At 45.0% G+C, this 24198-nt stretch overlaps 1 protein-coding gene across 2 annotated transcripts; it reads left to right on the top strand.

Moving 5' to 3' along the window:
- Positions 1-3846: 3846 nt before the first annotated feature.
- Positions 3847-23780, top strand: RNF185 (ring finger protein 185). 2 transcript variants are annotated; one of them, XM_090063115.1, is made up of 7 exons: positions 3847-3999; positions 12047-12280; positions 13487-13505; positions 14234-14346; positions 14908-14962; positions 17195-17312; positions 21166-23780. In XM_090063115.1, exons 2-7 carry the CDS (start codon positions 12099-12101, stop codon positions 21261-21263), a joined length of 585 nt encoding a protein of 194 aa, XP_089919241.1. In that variant the 5' UTR covers positions 3847-3999; positions 12047-12098; the 3' UTR covers positions 21264-23780. The 2 variants fall into 2 exon arrangements, with proteins under 2 accessions (XP_089919241.1, XP_089919243.1); XM_090063117.1 differs by lacking the exon at positions 3847-3999 and adding an exon at positions 8530-8650.
- The last annotated feature ends 418 nt before the right edge of the window (positions 23781-24198 follow it).

Consider the following 24198-nt stretch of genomic DNA (forward strand, 5'->3'; position numbering starts at 1 on the left):
AAATTTTGGTATAAAAAAGGGTCATCGCGTAAGAGTGAATTTGCATACAGAACCCGCATAAAGTGAGGGAAACCTGTAATGTGTGCTTATATAGGACAAATTGTTCAGGATGTTTGTTGTGAGCTTGTTATTATGGCAGTGCTTGGAAATATAATTAAAAAGGCAGATAAGAATTGTCATCCTAGAAAAAAAATGTTTGAAAGCAAGCATGTCACCTACAAGAGACAGGTAGGATGCTTCAGGCCAAGAGAGACTCATGAAACAAATAACAGTTCCTGGAGAAGGCTTTCCATGTCCACCTAGAAAGAAAGGTTCAAGGAAAGACTGGAAATACATGGGCTAGCAGGGCTGTTGAAAAGATGTAGGATGAAAAGGGTGATATCCTCAACTGTGTTTACATGAGGCCATGAATATACTACTATGCTAAAAATATTAGTAGTATGGGAGAATACTGGGAAGAATGACCATGGAAAAGCACTGGTACTAGACCCTGAAGGAGCCCTGACAAGGTGAAGGATTATTTATCTTGAATTGTGTTTGGCAGTCTATTGAGTATCACACCCTGAGGAAGGAAATCAAGGCATAGCAATACACATGATGGCTGATTTAGTAGATGTGGCACATAGTTTCCTATAATCTTAGGCTGTCAAGTGCCCTGGAACATGAGGTTGTACCCCTTATATATGTTTTCCTATCCAGTGTTCATCTGAAAGCTCTTACAAACATATGACATGGTAATCATTTGAATCCAGCTTGGATTCAATGAGGAAAATACTGCCTTCCAAAATTTGTTAACTTGTTTTCCATTGAATTTCTCCTTGTGAACGTTATTATGGAAATAGATAGGAAAGCCTCATTTATCCTCTCCAGATTCTTCAGGGTTCAAAATTACTGTCTCCTTGTACTAACCTTGTCTCTAAACTAGCTTAATTTTTTCAACCTCTTTTTTGTAAGGAAGGAATGCTTATCATATTGCTGAGATTCTTTGCTGTCCATCTCTGAATCTCTTCTATGTTAAGAAATAAATGTTGGCTAGTAATCTAGTAAGTAAATACTACTGGATGTATATATTGAGAGTGTATTTTAAATATTTGTATGAGATGGAAATAGAATAATTCTTTAGATAGCCTAACACTATAACTTGCAACTATCATTGCATTGACAAAATTCCCTCAGTAAGCTGTCTAAAATAGCTTTTAAATGAGTTGTATAGTTACCACAAAATGTCAAAGGAACAGAGAACATTTTGAGCACATTACTTACTTTCATGCTCATAATACTGCAGAAAATCTGTTTATTTTGTAACAATATTCAATAAGAAATTTCTGCAGCGGTAACTAGCTGCACTGACTGCCACCTGACTCATTCCAGCTCTACTAGGGTGATGTCACAATCCCACAAATACCTTCAGGGCCTGTGTAACATCTCACTAATTTGATATAACATCCAAGTGCTGAAATTTTGCTGAAACACTGATGCCCCAAGCCAATCTCATGCTTCTCAGAATACTACAACTGTAATACAGGAGTTTCCTGTCAGGCCAGACCTCTCTCGGTCTGCTATCTGGTACCATGTAAACCAGTACAGCCTGTTCCATGGTTGGGTTGTTGGTGACTAAATAAGCACCCCCACCTGTGCTAGCCTTGACTGAAAACAAGACCTGCCAAAGGAGGATGAGCTTCCTGCAAGCCAACAACTATCCGTACCTGGAGAGGATATGGGTGCCAGCAGGTAACTTTGCCTAAAGAATCATCAGTGATGCAAATCAACTCAATTAACTCATACCAGATTGGTTGAGGCCTAGGTCTATGACTGCATCCAAACAGAGTGCAGTGAAAGAGGGTTGTTACAGCATCTAAGGTGCCACAACAATCACAGCAGCCTTGGCACTGACTTGACTTGAATACAGGAGTTTGGCCTGTCTGACAAGGTACTTTGGGTAAATCCAGTACCTTTTATTAGACCACCCCTTGTAGGCTCAGATCAAGCATAGTCCTATGCTTGCCTGGCAAGAGAAACACCATGACTATGGAGGCAGTTCTTCCTAGTTGCACTGGGGAAAACTGCTCTCCTGGCACAAGGGTAGTACCTGCCAAGGTAATGTATAAACCTCCCACTTAGCTGCTGGAGTGGGAAGGTTTTGGCTTTAAGCCCACTTAATGGAAATGGGAGTCTCCTGGGGCCCTATGGCTGAGGGCAAGCAAAACTTGGAGGCAGCCGAACCCCAAGCCTCTGAGCTTGGGCCTGCAAATAGGATGCCTGCCAAAGGTTTTAGAAACATCTGAAGCCCCAGGTGTGAGTGGAAGATGTTTGCCGGTAGTAGGGACACTTATGGTTCTGGACTGACCCTTGAATTTGGAATTTGTTTTGGCTAATTTGGCTTGGAATATGGAAAATTAACCCCCCTCTCAAATAGTTGGAAAGATTCTTCTTACCAAGCTCTTGGGCACAAACACCCTTTGTCAGACTGAGGAAGCATCTGCAGATGGTCTTTGCTCTTCCTGGATGGAGTGGTAAAGCAGCCAGAGGCCAGTATCTTTATGCAAGAAAGCCAGTCAGATAAAATGTAAATTGAAGTGGTCAGTAGGTGAGAAACAGGTGGGAGGGGAAGGGGGAATGAATGTAGCTGTAGTCAAAGGATGGGAGACAGGAGAGTAGGGGGGAAGGGAATGAGAGTAGCTGGTAAAGCAGAGGGTTTACATGGAGAGTCAGATGTTAGATTTGCCTGTCTGACAAATTCTCCAACAGAGCAAATATAACCAAGGTAACTAGTTGAGCCTTATGATGTAGGGTAGGATTAAAACTTTTGTAATAGCATAGATACTATTCTAGATATTGTTCACATCTCCACCTCAGTTGTTAGTGTGATACATTCACATCCCAGTCTAGCTTTTTGGTGATACTGTCACTGTGGACTTAGCAACTTCTCCTGAGGGCAATTCTAAGGCTTTTAGCATGGCTTCCTTCCCTGGCAGGACTAAATGTCACAGCTGTTATCAACAGAGACTCACCAATTAATAGGTTCACTGCAGTTTAGGGCTAGAAGGGGTATTGGGTCCATCCCTCTTGCTCTGGGCAGGAAAGACTGCTGGGGACAATGTGGCAAGCAACAGAGGGAGCTGAGGGTGACCACTGGGTAATGACTGGCCATGCTGACCTCCCTGCTTCTGGACTGGGGGCTACGCAGTCTGCTTTGCTGTGTTTGAATCCATACACTGGGCCTGTATGGTTTTAAGCTCTCCCTTTGGTCCCTGGGTCAGCCTCAGGTAGTGCCTCTGGCTCAGGACTCCTTCTGGCACATGCTCTAGACATGCTTAAGAACATTGATATGGATTGCTGTTTACTGGGTCAGACCATAGGGCTGTCCAGCCCAGTAGCATGTCACCTGGCAGTGCAGATGCTGAAACGGAGAGAGGACTGGGTATAACCAGGGGTTTTCCCCACTGTTTCTCTCTCACTTGCAGCCTCCATGGTTGAAGGTGGAGGGAAGCTCTCGACCCCATCCTGCCCTTCCACAGACTGGGTCTGGTGCCTCTGAGGAGCTCTGGCCCAGCCAGCGGGGCAGCACTGGCCTCCCCTCAGCCAGGTGACGGTCACCCCAAGGCCCTTGTCCCCAGAGCTCTGCTTTTGTGCACAGCCCTTCGGGCCTGGGGAATGTCCCGGGGCAGCAGGGAGGTACCGCAGGCGCCCCGCTTGCTGCTCCCTCCCCAGGCGCTGCCGGCTCAGGCCTTTCCCTTGGCCCCGGCTCCCGCCTTCTCCTCTGTGGAAAGGGACGAGATGGAGGCTTTTGGGACCCGGGCGCTGCCTGTCCGCAGGGGAGGGCCCTCCGTAGCCCCGCGAGGGGGAACTCCCGCCCGGCGCCGGCTCGCGCGGAACGTCAGCGCGGCGGCCCGGCGCGGCGGCGGAGCAGCCGGTCCCTTCCCGGCGGGGCGGGCTTCCGGGGAGTCAAGTGACGGCCGCCGGGGCCGAGCGCTAGTGCGAGCTGCCCGGGCCTCTCAGGTGAGCGCGGGGGGACGGGGTCCGCCAAGGGCTCGGGGCGGCGCCGGCGAGAGGCCGGACCCAGCGCGGGCGCCGAGGGGCTGCCCGGGCTCGGCCGGGCGGGGAGCGCTCCGCGGGCTGGGACGTGGCGCTCCGCGCTGCCCGCTCGCGGGGCAGCTCTGAGGGGGGCGGCGGGGCCGGGGGTCCGCGGGGGCAACTGCATCGGCAGCGAATTGAGCCCCTGGGGGCAAAACATCCCGTAGCAACTGAATGGGGTTTGCTCTTGTACGTGGTTAGATCCGATGTAGGATTGCTGGGCATAAGAGCCCGGAGCAGCTGGGGGCCTCCTCGGGGCCCAGCCAGGCGGGTCTGACAGGAAGGGGCCCCCGGGCGCTGTCCTGTCTCTTGTCGCTTCCTGCCCCTGGGTCCCATAAGGCACTGTCCGGTGTGCTGGGCTCATCTGGGTCCCATGTTTTGAACCTGTGATCTTCCTCCCTTCCCTGTTTTCTTTTTTGTTTTCTCCCAAGAAATGAATTGTTACTTTCTCAGGGGCTTCCCTTTTTAAGGGAGGTGTATGGTTTTTCTTGGTGGGCAATGGCTCGCTATCCCTTGTTGGTTCATGCCTCTGGGCAGAATTTCACTGGGAAGTGTCCACTGGCTTCTTGGACTCATTTGAGGGTCATTGGGCACTGGCCGGTTTGCCCTGCTCACTGTCCTACCTTGGCGCACTTGTATTGAGCAATGATTTGACTCCTATCCCGTTTTCTCTTTAGCTGTACCCCCAAATGATTCGACCTATACCCAGTAGGCTTCCCTAATAATAGGGAGGGGCTAACCACTGTGCCGTGGGTGTTCAGTCTACAGAAGTCCTATGTGTCATGGGGCTGGTATAGCCAGGTTATCTTCTGGGATTGTTCAGCCGTTTCCTGATCTGCACAAAAGAAACTAAAAACTTCTTTATTGTGTTTAGAAATGTCAAGGAAAATCACCTTGGTCAGCCTATAGAGATCCTTACACATCATCCACATCATATCCCTAAAGAATGTTTGCTTTTAGCAAGTATTGCTTCATGCTCTACTGCCAGGAAAAAGTCTGGGTTATGTTATCAAACTGGTTAAAGCAGTTTTGCTTTATTTCTTGGATGTGCCTAGGTAAAAACAAAAAACAAAGCAAGCAAGCAAGAGTGCTTTTGGATATGTGTTGTTCCAAGTTCTGTCTGAATTTATTCTCTTTTGGATGGAAGGCAAAGAGGATAAAATGTGATTTAGTTATTTCCATCTCTTCAGATTATTTCCTGATGGGTTGTAGTTCATATGGTTTCACTGTACATTTTTATCTTGACAAAAAACATTGCATTTGTGAAGCACCTTTAATTTCAGTGGATCCCAAAGCACCCTTTAAATGTAGGCCTCCAACTTTTGTCAGGTTCTTGAGCACAGGTTTATGAAGAAATTAAATAAGGTTGCGTATTGGTTCATGGATCCAGGCTGGGATAGTACTTTAAACTAAAATGCAAACTGTCTGCAAGAACCACTGATTGAATAACTGAAACATGTATAGGGCAGAGCAACATACAAACACAGGAATCAGGAATGTCTGTCTAAAGAGCAAGTTAAAGCATAACCTATCTGTTAAGGGACAGGGGATGGATGAAGAGAAACAAGTAGATAAATGTGTTTAATAATTAACAGTTGGATTGCATCAGTTATGTACATGTCATGAATATCATAAAATGAACATCAAGGAATAAACTCAGTGCCGTAGCAAGGTGGGGAGAGTGGGGTGACTGCCCCGGGCACCAAAATAAAGGGGCGCCAAGAGGCACTGCCCAGCTGGGGTGGGGTGCAGGATGGAGCCACAAGCAGCTTGTCTGGGGAGGTGCAGGGATGGGAGGAGGGCAGCTCCCGCCACTGCGTGCACTCCCAGGCAAGCACAGAGGGGGACGTCTGCTCCTTGGATCTGTGCGTGGGGCAAGGGTGGGCTGCTGCTGCAGGCTTTGCCCCAGGCACCAGACCTTGCTGCTACAGCACTGAATAAACTTATAGTTTTTTGTGGGGCAAAAAAGTGATTTCTGACCACATGTTTATCACACTTAAAGTTCAGGGAACTCATTTTATTTTTCATATTGGTGTTTTGTTGTTTGTGTGGGGTACGTTCTACAAACATTAGTCTGAAAATAAAGGTTTCTTGATGCTTTTACTGTTAAAGACAACTTTTTGAAATTTGAATTGCTGTGTTAGTACACGAGAAAGCGATCAAACTTAGTTTCATTGCATGAGTGATCACACTTAGTTTAATTGCACAAGTTGAGGGGGATTCAGAAACTAAATAAAACAGAATTTGTAGTGAAAAGCAAACTTGATTTAAAAATTCCTTCAGTTTATAATAATCTCAGATATAATAAAGTGCGACTCATTAGAAGTTTTGTATTAATTTTGCTAAACAGAATTGTTAACTTGACAGCATCCCTTTCGATTTCATATTTCATGTACATAGCAACAAGAAGTATAAAACAGGGCTGTCAATCACACTTAATGGGTGTGATTAATGAGTTAATCGGTTCCTGCATTTTTTTTTTTAATATTGCGCACATGGTTTTGGAGCCTGCTTCTGGGCTCCGCTTCTCCAACTCTGGGCTGCCTAGCGGGGCAGCAGTGGCAGCGCAGAGGACCGCAGGGCAGTTCAGGTGGCTGCAGTGCATGGGGTGTGGGGGGAGGTGCACAGACAGATGCATACGAGCAGCCGCAGCCTGCACGCTGTGTGTACAGCAGTGCAGTTCTGTTGAGGGGGAGAGGCAGGGGGAGAAGGAAGGGGTGTGTGTGTGGCAGATGGAGTACCCCACAGTGAGGGAGGGGGTGGGGTAGGGGCTGGGGTGAATGGGGCCCCATTGCCAGAGTGGGTTGTGGGCCAGAGCTACAAGAGGCTTATCCAGGGGCACAGGGGGGCTTGGCTCCCTGCCACTGCACACAACTGTGGGGGGCATAGGGGGCATGTTCCCCCTGATTTGTGCATGGGGCAGAGGCAGGGTGCCTGCTGTGGGCTGGGGCTCTGCACTCTAATACTTTTGCGTAGGAAGCGGCATGTCCCCTGCCCTCCCAGCTGTGGGATGCATAATGTGGCATACTGCAGCTCCTGGGGCAAAGGCAAAAGGGCACAGAACCCCAATCTGCAGCGGCAGCCTGCCTCTGTCCTGTGCACAAATTGTGGGGGAGTGTGGCCCCCAGGTCTCCCCTGGGGGTACACGCAGTGGCAGGGAGCCATGCCCCCCGGCACCCCTGGACAAGCCTCTTGTGGCTCTGTCCCATGACCTGCCCTGGCCCTAGGGCCCCCTTCACCCCAACTCTGCCCCATGCACAAATCAGGGGGCATGTGTCCCCTATGTCTCCCCCACGGTTGCGTGCAGTGGCAGGGAGCCCCTCACCATAGAGGCCTTGATTGCCCCTCCCCCTCCACACACAGCCTCTGGGCGCTGTGCATGTGTCTTTGCATCTACCCCCTCACTCCCAAGCCATAGCCCTCCCAGCCCTACTGCTGCCCCTCACTCCTGCCCCACAGTACCCTGCATCCTGCCAAGGCATGCAGGGATTCCCCCTCAGGCTCCAAGCCTCACACACACACCCACAGCCCCCCACACCTTACTCCACATGCAGCCCTAACCATACAAAGTCCTGCATACTTTTGCATAATTTTGATTTTTTTTGCACATCATTTTAGTTTTTAGCTGTGCGATTAAAATCACAATTAATTGTGACTAGTTTTTTTTTAATCGTGCAACTAATCGCAATCAAATTTGTTAATTGTTTGACAGCTCTAGTATAAAATATGTTGTGTTGGCATCTAGTCAGTGACATACATCCCAGTTGGAAAGCATTTATATTTAATGCTTTTGAAAAAAATAATGTTCTGATACTGCTATAAATTGTATATCTTGAAAATATAATTTATAATTTAAGTGGTTTTATCCTCACTTTCTCACATGCTGAATTATTTTTCATCTGCTCTTTCCATCAAAGTTTTTGCATGCTCTAAATTAGAAATGCTGTTCTTTTCTGCAGCGTTCCTCCTCATTTTTTCAGCGGCCTTTATATATGTACCTTGGGCAAACTTGTAAGTTTTGATTCCTATTGAGTTCAAATGCTCCGGTGCTTTTAGTGATAGTTTCATTATGCCAGGATCTCTTTGGTGCAATATTTGTTGCCCTGCATCTTTAGAATATATTTCCTGTATAATTTGGTGGTGTTGCCTCCTACCATTTGCTGATTGGCAGGGCTCAGGTAATACTCAACAATATCCCATGTTATTATTTCTTTCTCAGTCTTAGACCATCTGTTGCTCTCAACTGACGTAGAACTTCAGGTGCCAACGGGCTGCTTCGTAAAGGTCCTGCTTCCCCTCCAGTGCTGCTCTTGTTCAGTCAGACTGGCTCCAGAAAAGTCTGCATAACCTAAAGGGATGCATGTTGTAACCATTCATATACATCCTCTGTTTTGTTTCCCCTTCCCATTATTTAAGGATGCCTGCTTGGAAACAGGTCTTTTTGTGTCTTAGCAGTTAAACAGCAGGAACAGGAGCAGATGATTTCCCATGTGAAGTAGGAATCTTTAAGGGACTCAGTCATTTCCATGGCACAGAGGATTGTGACTTCAAATTAGGGGATAAACAAAAGGAATAGGTGGGTACCTGAGAAACAAAAATCTTGTTTCCATGGAAATGTCTGGATGATAAAACATAAGAAAAAAAAATGGAAATCCTGTGAAAATGTTTTCCATGAAGTCATAACTAATACTTTTTTTTTTTTTGGTTTCTTTAATGCTCCTGATATGAGGTGAGATTTGAAGAGTAGGTCTAAACAGTGGACTTGGCAAACTTGCACTAGCAATTCCATACGCTCCACTCTTCTTCACAACTTTTTGTTTGCTAAAACCCGGAAGTGATCTGGTGTGGGGTGTATCTGGGGGTGCATCTGGTGTGCTTAATCTATTTCTTTCATTTGAACCCTGAATCAGACACAGAATGGACCTGTCTGCTGTCTGCTTGAAGTTTTCATCGTGCAGGCTGAAGTGGTTAAGTTGCAACTGTCTTAGAACTTGTTTGAACAAAATCTCTTTCCATCCTTGGATTGGGAGGTCTTGCAGATCGAAGCCATAGGAATCAAGTTGTTATGTGCTTTCTATGCTCTGGCTATCATATCGGGTCTTACGTGCATTTGAAATGTAGAAGAGTCTATTACAAACTAGGTTAGATTAAATATACTGTATGTCCCAGTGACAGACAACAGACAAATGTGGGAAAGAGTCTGACTTGCAAAGTGTAGAATCATAAGCATGCTTGTTTTTTGTCATGTAGAATCATAAGCATGCTTGGTTTTGTTAATTTTAAACTGATTAATTGCTATGCACTCATCCAAGCCAAAGGAAGGTAGTTAGGTGAAACCTGAAGAGGGTTCAGATTTTGGATCAGGAAGGCCTAAGAGAAGCATGAGGAGAAGAAATGAAGAGAAACTGATATAGTTCAATTTAGGGCTCATACAAGGTGACAGTAGATGCTGGCAAGGACTGGAACTATGCATACCATTTTTTAAATTTACTTTATCTTATATAACTAAATTTGCTTTATGAAAAGGATGAAAGCCAAGAGGGAGATCCTTATCTGAAAATGATGTTCTTGGATCTTGAAGTTCTCCAAACTCTTCCTCTAGAATATTAAGTGAAATTGCAAGACAATTCTGTATAAACTGTAAACCTGATTGGTTTAGTTCATATTTTTTTTATTCTAGTTATTACATAGGACTTTCACTATTGTCTTTCATCTTCAGTGATTGACTTTTTCATTCAATTATATCTAGTCCTATTGGCTTCTGCTTCATTCGTCATAGTGCTTTGATTTGTGATTTTTTTTCTAGTCATTGGATATTAAGGATTCAAGGATTTATCTGAGGTTACTGTCTATGGAGACTAGTTATTTAGATAGTGGGGTATTTATACATATCTAGGTTTCAGCATCCAGCAGCGAGACTGCCTTTGCTTTGGTATTGAACTCTATAAATGTAATCTGTTTTTCCAGGCTGCCTTAAGGGTTACATAGGTATGTCTTGTTTTTGCTTTTCTGTCTTTACTATCTTGGTCTGTTTTATCTGTTTTACTTGGGATACTCCCAAGATAAGTGGCATGTCAAATGCCTACGTAAAGAATTGTTATTGTTGGTTTTTGCTGTGTTGTGACCCATGTTAATTTTATTCACTGTTAATTTTTTTTAGTCTCACTAACAGTGCATACATCTGGAAGTGATATTTCTGTCCTGTAACATTAATTTATAGTTGGTCATTTAGTGTATCTTGCTGAGAGAGTTAATATTTAATTGTGCAAAATATTCTGATAAAAGGATGCGTGAGAATGCTGAAATCTGTCTTTAATTTGTTGTTTGGATGTTGGTTGCGTTTCCATCTATCTTAAGCTCAAGTGTACTTTTTATTTTATATATGCACAGCAAGCTGCTTTGCTGATGAGATTAAACAAAACTGGTCTGAGAAATACTAAGAGTCAGCAGTGCTGAGAGGCAGTGTCCGTTAAGGCACTGAAGCTGTGAACACTGAACGGCTCTTCTGGGACACAGTGGAAAATGATGTAACTGAGTGAAAAAGATCTGTAGAAATAAATCTCTTTCCTCACTTGCTGTCTTCTGGTGTCATTGATGCAATACTTTCGTTGGTCTTAAGCATGATGTTCCTTGGTCTAGCAGTGGGATTGTTATTGTATGAAAAGATCTGTTTGTGATAGCAGGTAGGGAGACTGTGGTCTTGTTCTGCAGCTTTGTGGTTCTGCTTCAGCGTTGCTACAAGGGCAGGAAGCCAAGGTGGTCTTTAGTTTTCCCGGGGTAAGTTTTGCAAAGTCAGTAGTTCATGAAAGATTCTGAATGCCTGAGTGCTTCAGTGCTGTTCACTTGTGAGAGATTTGGGTAGTCAGCTCTTCTTTCTTTGCGCATGTTTATCGAGGCAGTTAGAGCATGTTCAGCAATGTGGGATCAGAGTTTTATATTTTCTCATGGATGGTGCAGTGGACTAAGATTTACATTTTTCTGTCTTGATTAGTTATAGCAGATTCAGTTAGCATAGCAACTGTTCTTGGTGCTTTGGATTAAAAAACCAAGCTGGACTTTCAGTATTTTTCTGACACAGCAAAGATTGTATGTCTTTTCTATCCTGAAATGTAAATGCTTCATACACATAGGGTCATAGGACTTTCTAGGTGATTTGGATTTTCCATGATTTTTAAATAAAGTTTAGGTTCCTTGTTACTGTTTTAGTAAAAGGAAATAAGAGAATGATGGCTTCCGAGTAGAAAGACATGGCTTATTAACATCAGCTGGAAACTTGTGAACTGCTTTCCCAGGAAGTTTAGTCCTTAGTGCCATAACTGCTAGAAATGTTCCCTGATCACTCCCACCTCCTGCCATGGAAGCAATGAAGGTTTACTGCTCCAGCCACCTTCTGTTTCCATATTCCTGGTGATTTGAGCTAATGGGCAGCTCTGAACTCAACATTTCTTTGTTTTAATGAGTGACCAGTTGATTCAAGCTGAGGTTTCTTAGTTAATTTTTCTTGTAAACTTCACTGAATGCTAGAAAAAACTGGTAACTTGCTTTCCTGACCTGTTTCTTTATTAAATCATTTTTTGCAGGCCATAACTCAGACAATTGTGTCTCACTTTAAAGTTTTGGAAAGTTCTCAAAATTTCTGAAGTTCTTGAAATGTATTTGTTGTGCCACTATCATTATATGGTGTTTTCTAGAAAGTGGGTGCAGGAGATCTGTTTTGATTTTCACCATAGGGTCTCATCAGTCAGTGCATCCAGGACTTTGAAATATAGGTCACATCAGCAGCCAATGTACCACAGACATTCCAGGCCAAGTCACTTCTAAAAAAAGACCCCATTGAGGGGATCAACCTTAGGATCTGTATAGTTCTGTGGGAAGTCACCTTAATATTTTTTCTTCCTTCCAGTTTGGAACAGGACAAGAATGAGACAGCATGATACAAATGGAACTTTTCTTTCTTTCTGTCCTCTGGTAGGATTCCAGTTGGAAGATTTTCTTGACTTTTTGGATCTGGTTAATTCCTGAGAATGGCAAGTAAAGGGCCCACAGCTTCCACATCCACTGAGAACTCCAGTACTGGAGGCACGAGTGGCAGCAGCAGTAGTAATGGTGCTGGGGACAATACTAACCAGGACAGCACTTTTGAATGTAACATCTGTTTAGACACTGCCAAGGATGCAGTTATTAGCCTGTGTGGACACCTCTTCTGGTAAGTATTCAGCTCTTGTAAGACTAGACAAGAGTAAACTAATTTTTAATCATCCAGAAGTCTAACATATAGCAAGACCAAACATGAAATGAGAATCTTGCATTGGCATCGTAATGTGAATGAGATTACAACTTTGAATTGTGTCATCAACAGGAACTTGCTACTTTGCCATTCAGTCCTCAGATATATTTTTGTTTTAAATATGCTGTTATTTTAACTCGGTGATAATCTCCTTATGTTTTGTTTTGTGCTATCCCTGGAGATTATCATGTCAAAATGGAATTGTTCAGCCCTGATTGATATGCTTTTCTAAATTGTATTATTCTCATTCCTGTTTTGTAGTCTGGCATAGACATGCTGGTTGAGGCTATATTTTTTCCCTAATATACATATACTTGGATCTATTTTGCATCTTGTCCTTGATTCTGTCTGGAATTCTGTACTCTGAATTTTAAACTCCCAGGCAGATTCCATGGTCATCACAGGTTTCCCTTGTCTGCTAGATCTGGCAAAAACATTGTATAGAGACTGCTGTTTAGAGCAGCTGATTGGGTCTTGATTGGCCATCTTATCTTATGGCCTATTTTGTTTGGCTTTGACTCTTTCTTTTAAGGTTGGCACAAGAACTTAGATTTAAGTGAAGACTCCTATTAGGGAGAAGTGCACACATTTGGAATTAACAGCATGCAACTAGTATGCTGTATTATAATGTAGATTTCTCCCCATTCCTACCCTCTGGCCCCATTATTTTACTCAAATGCCCTATCTCTGACTTGTAAACATCATATAATTGGCAACATTTACTTGGGATACATTGTCATGAGATTGAAGAGGAGAATCTGTGCAGGAACCCTAAGAAGATGAATTCAAGTTCCTGCATATGCCTTCTGTACTAGTGTGTAAGGCTGCAGGACTCTTGGATGATGACATTATGAATAAGTAGAAATTACATCACGGCAACTTAGTGTCAAACTTTGTAATTTGGGTGGACCAGAGATCATCAGATTTTGATTACGCTTATAAAAGTTATCCTAATGCAAGGCTATGGAACTGTCACTGCTGGATTCCAGCTTTCTGTTGTCTCTGTGCTCTATGATCCTTGGTATAGTTTGTACATTTGCCAAATCTAGGTGTTAGTTATTGAATGCATTTTTTTTCCTCTCTCCCTTTCTACCCTGTGACCAATCATCTTGGGAATGCCAACAGTTGGCCTTGTTTACACCAGGTAAGACCGGTTTCCCTTTACCTTGTCTTTCATCAGCTCCTCTTACACAATAAATCCCTCAGGGTATTTTGTCAGAAGCTGCAATACCCCCTTCTCTTCCCGAACATACTTCCTTCTTTTCAGGGCAACTTGATTGTGCTTGTAAATCTTCACCTGAAATAATTCATATTCTGCTCTTCTAGAGGAAGTTTTTAGATTAAAAAGACCTTCTTTCAGTGTTGTAATCACTTGAACATCTTAGTTCTGCTAGGCGAGTTTGTGTGAGAGACCTGTGTGTGGAAGGGAGGGCCAGGGAAGTGTGTGGATAAAGGCTGGAGGCACTTCTGCTCTCACATGTACTGTCACACCCTTGCTTTAATTTTATAGAATCACAGAAACAAGAGCGAAGACCAGACCTATCAGATTTTCAGGCCAGTCCTGAGCCATGTCAGGGTTATTCCTATAGTATATGTATCAATGCTTTCTCCAGTGTATGTAGGACTGTGAATTTCAGCAGATGCATCAAAACACTGCAATATACTAAACTAAAGCAAGTGTTCTTCACAGCTCGGTTGCTTTGGTGCTTCTAAGTAGTAGACAGTCTGGCATTTGGCTTTCTGAATTAATTGTGGAATTCTCTTTAGCTGACTCTTGTGTGAACTACCTTACTGCGTGCCTCTGTTAGAAACTCTCGTACATTGTTACTATTTCATTGTTCTCCTGATGCCTGTTAATTTTTTCTTTTTCAGTGGTTAGAAACCAGGCCAAATAGGCAGGTGTGTCCAGTTTGTAAAGCAGGAATCAGTCGAGATAAAGTTATTCCCTTGTATGGCAGGGGAAGTACGGGACAACAGGATCCAAGGTAAGATACTTAAATTCAGCCTTTCCTTTGTGGAAACCGTAAGTGTGAAAGTGAAACACTGTCAAATTATCGTATGTGTGACATGTCAGATAGGATATGTTCAAAGCTGAGATGGAGGTGGCAGCTGCTGGATATGTGCTGGACCTCTTAGGTCCTGGATTCCCAACCTTGTTTCCTGTTTAGCTGTGGCAATCCTATTTTAATTTAAATTGAACACTATTTAGTGGCCAAGGTGATATATTATGCAGAAAATTATCTGACTAGAGCATCCAGTTGGCACAATAATGGGCCTTACCACCATTCTCAAAGTCTCTTTTTGTGAAGTTTTAAAAAGGAGTTGCTATACAGAAATACAGATTCTTTGTTTATAGATGTGGTGCTGGAGATCTAGGTAATTGGTGAGCTTGCTGGCTCCTACTTGTAAGTGTCTGCCCATAGCCGTGCTGCAGCAATGCAGTGGTCCCTGAATATCTGTGAAAGGTAGGACAGTATTTGTTCTGTCCTACGAAAGCAAATGTTACACCAGATTTCATTGTACTTACCTGAATCTGTCTTCTCTAGAGAGAAAACTCCACCACGACCCCAGGGACAGAGACCTGAACCAGAGAACAGAGGGGTAGGTGAAACATAAGCTGAAATGGAAGGACTTGAGGTGGAGGGGGTCGGGGTGTTGTATATCTAAAAGCTGCTGTACAGATCCCAGTTTGTCCTCTATGCTGGCCATTGTAGGTCTCTTGGTGCCCAACATTATGGTATGGTTGCATCTGTTCCTCAGTGTTCTAGAGCAATGGTGGCCAACATGTTGGCCCCACCAGGTGGGTGAGTAGTACTAGGTTGGTGCACGGGCCTGATCCAGTGTGTAGTGCTGACCCAAGTATGGCTTGATCCTGTTGTACAGGGCTTGGGAATTTTGTGGCAGGGCAGTGGTTGAAGTATTACTTGCCACCACTGCTGTGCCACCAATTTTCTGGACTTGTGGGTAGTCCTGTGGGCTGGATCTTGCCCAAGGGCTGGGGCTTCAGCCCCATGTTCTGAAACAGAAGCTAACTTCAATCACACTTCACAGTTCAACTCCAGAGTGTAGCATTGCTGAAAATGCTGTTCTTTACCGTGAGATTATGTTCTGTAGGCAAAATACATATTGCCTTGTTTTACAAAGTAGCCTTAAAAATCTCCTGTCTTGCCAAATGAGACCTGTCTTGAAAATGTACACCCATGCATGAAGTGTACGTGCCATGCTGCAGTGGTTTCCACGTCTTCAGAATCCTTTTTATAAAGTATCCTTGTATGTGCATGTGTACACATCCCAGATGTGGATATGTCAGATAGGTGCTGGTTTGGTGTGGAATGCAGTGGGCCCAAGCATGTAAATACACAGCCTACTATTTATATTCGTTGTATGGTAAACAGGCATGTGGGAGCAGCTACCAGGATAGACCACAATGTTTCCTAGCACAGTGAGAGGTGAGGTGAGCGTGACCTGATGAAACAATTGCATAGTTCCATGTAATTCAGGTTGGAACCCTCAGAGAGCACTCATGTACCTCATTGCTTCAAACAAACAACCCTGCTGGGTATGATTAAGGAACATTTCTGCATTGAATAGATGGCAGCTCAGTTGTTCTCGCTCTCTGGAGAATTATGTTCTTATTAAATCAGCTGCTGTGTCTTGGTTGAACCTTTTAGCAGGTGCTGCCACTAGTTAGTGGAATCTGGCATTAAAGGCACTGCAGCAGTGGACCTGCCTTCCTGGTTTCAGGGACTGCCATGCAAGGGGAACTGCTGCAGCCTTCTTTTATAGGAACATAATGGCAAGGCACTTGAGAACAAAGTAAAGTGACTCTGTACTCAGCAAATTAAGGAATGAGTCTGGGTCTAAAAGTTATATCGGTGGGATTAGTTCTGTTCCATAATGTCTCCTAGCTGGAGGGTGAAAAACTAGACTATTGTCCAGATGTTATACCATTCAGCTAATTCTAAGACAAAAAATTTAATGTGGTAGAGTAGTGAAGTTCAGGAGCAGGATGACCAAGTTCTCATGCAGTTATTACTTACTGTGGTAATCTTGCTAATATTTTGTGTGTTTGATCCTAAGCAGAGCATCACTTCAAGGACTGGGATGTTTCTTGATTCCCAAGTTTAATTTTTCTACTTGGCCGCACCCTGCAGTTTTTCTCTTACTCTGTGTGGTCAAATCAGTAATGTTGCATTATAGCTCTTACCTTCCTCCTCCTCCTTTACTGTTCCGGCTTCCTGCATCACATTAAGTTACATGCAACTAGCTTCTTAGTGTAGGGACTGAGGATATTGGCTGTAAAGCTCTGTGTCTGCCTATGGTTCTATATGCGTATACTTAATATTATTGAACTGAGAGTACACAGATACTGGGATCAAATAGTATTGAGTTATATTTCCATATTGTCTTTGTTTCAGATACATAGATATAGAAAATCAACTCAGAATTAAAGCTTTAAAAACCCAACAGTGATATCCAGTGACATAAACGATGACATTGTCATCGTTTTTTAAGTTGCGAGTTGGAAAAATAATTAGCATTGGGTCATCTGCAGCCTCAAAAATAAGCTGCACTTCCTATCATTCTTCCAAGCTGTTGTGTTATTATGCTGTGGTTTGTTACTGTGTGATGCTTTTCCTGAAGAGAAGGGAGCCCAGGGAGCTGTTTGACAACATAGGCACAAATGATAAACTGTCCAGTAGTTTACTTCTCATTTAGCATATGAAAGCCCAAAGCCGGAAAATACTTATCGTGGATTGTACAGCTTATTCTGACTCAGGAGTTTAAATGACAGTTAATGGATTTTTTTTTTTAACTTTTCCTTTTCTGCAGGGATTTCAAGGCTTTGGGTTTGGGGATGGTGGCTTCCAGATGTCATTTGGAATTGGGGCATTTCCCTTTGGTATATTTGCCACAGCTTTCAACATAAATGATGGACGGCCTCCTCCAGGTACTGTGCATTCCATCTTCTGGAAAAATCCACAGAAGAATAAACATTTACAGATTATTTGGTAACTTTTAAACACAGAACCTATTAAAATAACAAGCTCTCCATGCTGAAGAATCAGCTAGTGTTATAGAACGTTATAGGAAAATGCTGTTTTGAACATGTAGCCTTAGCTTGCTATCATTGAAAGAATGAATCACAAAGAGAGAACATTCTTTGTGCCTTTTTCTGTTCCATTATAATGCTTAGGTTAGGAAAACATAGCCTTTTGTTTTTAAAAGGTGTTTTTCTAGGGATTTTATATTAGAGACATCTTGCTGAACTGTATTTTGCTGAAGGACCCTTTGGAGGTTTATACAGTCAGAGAGGGGATAGGTACAATACAGGTTTCTTTCCCTTAAGCAAGGAGGAAAGTCCCTTCAGTGAGAACTTTAATTCTAATTAGAGGTGCACTGATACATTAGTGCATATCATACTGGCACTGATAAAAGGCAAATTGACATTATCGGCAATCGGCTTTTTTGGGTGATGTGGCTGATAAATGTTGCGTGCGTGGGCACAGCCACAGCATATGGCTGGGAGCGCAGCCCCGCAGCTTGGAGACCAGTGTCCAGCTGGTAAGTCTGGGGGAAGGGGCAGGGTAGGGAGGAGATCAAGGGCCCCATGATGAGGAAAAAAGTGGGGCTAGGGCAGGGGCAGGCACTGCCCAGCTGGGGTGGGGCAGAGTGCGGGACTGAGCCATGAGTGGCTCATCTGGGGAGCGTAGGGTAGCCCTGACTGCTGCACACACCCCTGGGGAGGCATGAAGGGCATGTGCCTCCTGATCTGTGTGAGGGCAGGCTGCTGCTGCGGGCTGGGGCCGGGTCTGGCTCTTCCTGGTGGGGGGCTGAGTCAGGGCTGCACTCAGGGTGGGTGGTGGCATTGGGAGTGGTGACTACAAGGGGGCTGCAGCGAATTTTATGGTGGCTATAGGCCATCCGTAGCCGCCCCCACCTCCTAGTACCACCACCCACCCCAAGGGCAGCCCTGGCCCAGCGCCCCACTGGGAAGAGACTAGCACTGCTCCTGGCCCCAGCCTGCAGTGGCAACCTGCTGTTGCCCTACACACATAACCAGGGGGCATGTGCCCAGTGGTGGGAGCTGCTCACAAATCTGTCCTGCCCTGGCTGGGTAGCCCCTGGTCCATCCCCACTCCTTCCCTTACTATGTGGGCTTCAATCTGCCCTCCCTTTTCCTTCCCCCCTGCCCTCCCCTGCAACAAACTTATCAGCCAGATGCTGCTCTTCAAGCTTCCGGGCTGCATATCGACAATTGGATTGGTATCGGGCGATTATGGCTCATTAGTCTTTGGCCCAATACCTACGGCCGATTATTCTTTATCAGTGCACCCCTAATTTTAATACTCCTAAGAGTCCTTCTAGGAAGCCAAGGAAATTAAGACATGGATTTCTAACATTAAAACAGAGAGAAGGAGAATCAGATTTTGACAGGAGAAGAGTTCTTTGTTTAAAAAAGAGAGAGACAGAGAGAAAGAGAGAGATTGAGTCCCCCAAAACCTTGCTGTAGTGTTCCTATAACAGAAAGAAGCATAGAGGACAGGAGTGCTTCTTTCACTGCTTTGCAATGTGCTCTCCTGATGATCACTTGTATGCTGCATGAAGTAGCTTTATTGTGAATTAATGTAACTGCTCTTAACTGAGTAAAACCAGTTGAGTTACTTTAATATAGTAGCCTCATTCTGAGGGATTACCAAACAGCCTCTAGCCAGAAACTCCTATTTCTGCACTGTAATCAAAAGGAGTCAACCTGTTTTGTGCCACAAATCTAGTACCCAAGGTTTTCCTCAAATTGACTGCTCTATTAGGTTGTGTTGCCTGGTTCTGCTTCCTTACGTTACTTCATGGAAAAAGCATAAGTGGATTCTTGAGTTCATGAAAACACAGCCAAGATGTATGCCCCTAGTTAAATGAAGTTGCCTATTAGTTGTATATTGTATTATACACTTGCATAAGGGTGTGATTAGAGTTAGGGAATGTGTAGATGTATCCTAGTTCAGGATAAATGATTGCCAGTCTTTTTTCCAACCCTGCTTTTTGTCTGCAGACATGATATAGTGCAGGGGTGTCCAACCTTTTAGAATGTGGGGCCAGATCACAAACTTTTTATCACCCAGTGGGCCGGCGAGCCATATTCAAAGACCTCACAGGAAGTGGTATCACATCAGGAAGTGATGTCACATGACCTTTGACACCAACGAAGTTGGGCTGGGGTGGAGACTGGGGTGCTGGCCAGGCTGGAGATGCTGCATGTGCTCTGTCTGCCCTGCTGTGGCCCCATTCTGGCACCTGCTGCTGTATCCTGGCTGTGCGCTGCTGGGCTAAGTCAAAGTCAGCATTGCAGCCCCATGTGGAGAGCCCAGTCTGGCCTGGCCACATCCTGCCCTAAGCAGAGAGGGGAGTGTGAGGCTGGAGCTGGCTGTCCCTGCCCAGTCAGGGACTCATGGCCAGGATGCAGCTGCAGATGTCAGGATGGGGACAGGGCCAGAGGTGTGAGTCAGACAGAACCCATGCAGAGCCCCCAGTCTGGCCAGCGCCCCAGTCTGCAGCCCTGGCTGTGGTGAGAAAGGCACTGTGCTCCTGACAGCTGTTCTGGCTCTGCTCACTGCCACGCACTTCAGCATGCATGCATGTGTGTATGTGCACATGTGTGTGCATGTGTGCCCCCCTTGTGTCTCTCCATCCTGGATTTCCCAGTCTGAGGGGAAAAATGCAGCCTCTGGGCCGGGCTCTTCCTGCCTCCTGCCCAGCCTGGCTCTGGCAACCATGCACTCTGCAGCCCCGGCCTGGCCCCAAGGCATCCCCAGCTCTGTGTGGGAACTTACCTCTTGCCTTCATCCACCCTGGCCCCAAGGCACCCCCAGCTCTGTGGAGGAACTCACCCCTTGCCTCCATATGCCCCAGCCCCAAGGCGCCCCCAGCTCCGCGCGGGAACTTACCTCATGCCTCCATCCACCATGCATGTGGGCAGGGCGTGGGCTATGCTGTAGCTCCCCTGCTACGGACTGGGAAAAGGGGCAGAGCCAGAAAACAAGCTGCATGTGCTGTCCCCAGCTCGTCTAATCAGGCGCGGCTGGGGCAGCACTGCGCCATGCAGCCCTTGGGGCAGTGGCAGCAGGACCCGGCTCACTGAGCCTGGCCCTGGAGGGGTAAGCAGCTCCCCTCCCCTCACTGCCGGCTGGGGCCCGTGGGCCGGCCCTGCCTGCCTTGCCTCGCTGCTGCCCCGCTGTGGCGGTGGCTCTGTGCTCCGAAGTGGTGGCGGTGCCTCGGGCCAGATAAAAATGGCTTGGACAAGTGGTTTTATTGGGATGCACACAGAGTGTTGAGCTCACTTAGGTTTCTCACGCATTCTGTTGGCATTAAGGACATGCTTTAGCTTTGTGTCTGTTATCACTTGTTTGTTCAAAACTAATTTCTCCTTGTGAGGGGGGAAGAAATGAGGGGCAGGCTGAAAAACTATTCCATAGAATGGAAACACTTGGCTGAAACTTCCATCAGCGCTGTCCACAATAATACTCTGAACAGACTTACAGGGTGAGCTCTCCACTTCTGTAGGGTCATGTCAAGGCCTGTCGGCAGTCTTGATTTGTGGAGCTGATGCTCACTGGCTTTCCAGACTTCTGCTGAGATAAAGGCAGTCCACGTGTGAGATTTCTTACACCAGGGAAACGTTAGTAGCATTAAATGATCAACTGGTAGGTTCTGTGCACCTCCATTAAAGAAGAGATTTGCTATACGTGGCCTGGGCTGTACACTGAAGAAAAGGAAGGAACTGAATTGTTTTATTTCCTGTTTTCCAGCTGTTCCAGGGACTCCTCAGTACGTGGATGAACAGTTCCTCTCCCGCCTCTTCCTGTTTGTGGCACTGGTGATAATGTTCTGGCTGTTGATTGCATAACTGTGCTCTGTATCTTGTGTATTCAGGGTCAGCAGAGCCTCTGAACCAGTTACAAACTGCCCCATCCCATTTTAAACCTCTTGGTGTCTGGTTCCATATCTAATCACGGGTTCCAGGGATCAATGGTGCCACAAGTGCAATGAGGAATCTCGCATTTTCCACCAGAGCATTGGAATGAAATAACGGTTAAAAAACATGTCTCAGCTCAGCCGTCTCATACAACAGGTATCCAGCTACAACCATGGGCCTAGCTTTAAGCATCACTTTGAAAGGAGTGCTGCTTTGAAACCCTGTGCCAATCAGCTAGGAGAGGTTTACGTGGAAGGCACTGGCACTGAGGCGGGGTGAGCAGGCAAGGACAGGAAATGACTACAATGTTATCAGTATCACTTGTTTAGCACCTCTGCAAGGGAAGAGATGGTGCAGTTGGAGTTCGGGACATTATTTAGCCTCTATATCAAAATCCAGTTTTCTTTGGGAAATCCTTTGCAGCACTAATGAGACTTCTTGGGCAGGACACCTGCCAAAAATGAAACCAACTTTGGAGACCACTGTTCTGTTCCTGCTATTACTTACCAGAGTTGTGAAAAACCCATGGCATTTGACTGGTTCTAATGACTATAACAGGAAACGATAAATTCACACTGAAAATTTTTAAAATCTCAATTTGCTGGGGACACATGCTTGTAAATTGTATCATTGTGGGGGTGGGTGGAGTCATTAAACTACAAAACACCTAATTTGCCTCGCACAGGGCAGTTTCTCATTGATAAAGCAGTGTTGTTTTCCTTGGGTTTGCGCAGCTGCCTTTGATTTAACCTGTGAATAGTTTACTTATAATTCTGTCATGGGAGCTGCACTCACCCCTTCTCCGAAATTTGAGACTCCCAGCATTATTGTGTACCTCTGCATGAAATCTTTTTACAGATCTGAGATCCACTTGTTGGGGGAAGGGCACAAAAGGGAGATTTTAAAGTGTGTTTTGGGGTTGACATAAGACTTGTCAAATACATAAAATTATGCGAGGAAATGAAATTTTATCTTTGCTAGCAGGTGCCATGGCAAGTAAGAGGTGGTAGAGTATCATTTGTCTAGGACTGTGTAGCTGCTTCAAGCCTAGAAAGAAATGGCTGTGGTATAAGAACCAAAGATGCTAATTTGAATTACAGGATGAGATCACAAATATTTGTGTATTTCGGGGAGGAAGTTTTGGAAAGTGTGCACACAAGTCTGAAAGACTCTGGAGCCTTTGTGGAATTTTGAGTAAACAGCTTTAAAAAGTATTGCTGATGAATCCGCAGTGCCTGGGATATGAGGGATTCCTTAGCAAAATTAATACTGTTCTTGATTTTTTTTTTCTAATTAGACACTTTCAAAAGGCTTTTCTTCTATGGTTGTTTTGTTTTTGTTTTTTGTAATGATGTTTACTAGTGATCTGAATCAGTGGAAGACTGACCTCCTGTAAAGGTGAATCTTGCAACATCCTGGACAATGTATTACAACATTTAACGAAACAAATCAACACACAGAAATGTGCTTCAGAAATTAGACTTGTTCTCATGTATACAGATGAACCTTGTGAGCAGGTTGTGTCTCAGCACTTGTCATTAAAACTTACTTGTCTGGACACAAACGGTTCAACTGCAGTATGATAAAGGGGGGGATGAAAGATTAATGTGCTTGTGCCCCCCTAAATGGACCTAGGCAAGCAGGAGTTTCCAAAGCTGGCTTCTGCAGTGTTTCACCTCATCCAGTCATATACTTGAGTGCAGGATAATCTGGTAGTGTTTGCCTCTACTGGAAGTAACTCAGGTGATGTTTGAACAGTGCAGTTGCTTGGAAGAAGCTTCAGAAGCTTTATTTTTTCTACACTGATGGCTTCTGAAGCATATATTTGGGAAACTAGGATCCTTTCTAGACAAAAGGCAATGTCAGCAACTAGCCACAGCATGGAAAACTTCAGGCGTTGATCTGTTTTATTGAAGAGACAGCACCACCTGCTGGCAGAAAGATGATGTTGATTTGCTAATCAAGGAAAAGGCCTTTGTTTCCCTGCTTCCATTATTCTAAGAAACTGGGTGCTATGAGAGAGGCTCAGGACTGAGTCTGGTACAATGATTAATTGATAACAGCCTTTATCCTGTAAAGATGACAGAAATCCAACTGTAACATGTTTAAAAAGGTATTAAACCAGACTTAATTACCTGTTACATTTTAAAATGTAGAATTTTCAGCTTATTTTGCCAGCTGTGGTTGGGAAGCAGGAGGGGTGCAGACTAGCAAAGACAGGATGGAGAGTCCTTATTTTTATGGCAATCCAAGAACAAACTAGTCTGCAAGTGTTAATGCTTTTGTTCCTATCTTTTTCTTGGTGTGCTTTTTGTATTGTACCATTTCCCCTCCCCTGTATTCAGGCTGCACATGGCCTATGATGGCATATATAGTGCAACACCATTATTATTCACTAATTTTCACTGTTGTGAAAGTGATTTAGAATAAAAAATGGTTTTACATTAATGAAGACCCTCTGGCTTTCTTTTCTGGGATTACCTAGGTGGGTCTCTTCACTGTAGCCCGTGGCAGACTAGGCAGAGTGTCTCCCTGTTCCTGGACGCCAGACTGGCCCACCACTGTAGTGGCACCGATGCACAGCTCGCCTCTCACGAGTCAAGGGCAGGTGGCCTCTCGCGTCCTGGGCATAATCCTGTCATTGCTTGAAGAAGGAAGGGTCTGTCTCCTGGTTGTCTCTTGAGAAATGGCGCCGAGAGGAGGTGAACGCGGGCAGCCAGGGCTGGAAAGGCCCTTGGGTGCCTGAGCTGATCTGATGCGACCTCGTTTTACATACGCGCCTCGCTGGAGCCTGGTGCCAGGCGGACTCGAGCTTTTCCTCCGAAGCCGCTCCCCGTCCCTGAGCCCCTCGCCCGGAGGAACGGAG

Source organism: Crocodylus siamensis, chromosome 9, assembly GCF_052110815.1.
Source record: "Crocodylus siamensis isolate JL-2025a chromosome 9, ASM5211081v1, whole genome shotgun sequence".
NCBI lineage: Eukaryota > Metazoa > Chordata > Crocodylia > Crocodylidae > Crocodylus > Crocodylus siamensis.

Coding starts and splice junctions, on each gene's coding strand:
- RNF185 (XM_090063115.1), top strand. CDS start 12,099: ATGGCAAGTAAAGGGCCCACAGCTTCCACATCCACTGAGAACTCCAGT. Junction 14,347..14,907: donor ACGGGACAACAGGATCCAAG/GTAAGATACTTA, acceptor TGTCTTCTCTAG/AGAGAAAACTCCACCACGAC. Junction 14,963..17,194: donor CTGAACCAGAGAACAGAGGG/GTAGGTGAAACA, acceptor CCTTTTCTGCAG/GGATTTCAAGGCTTTGGGTT.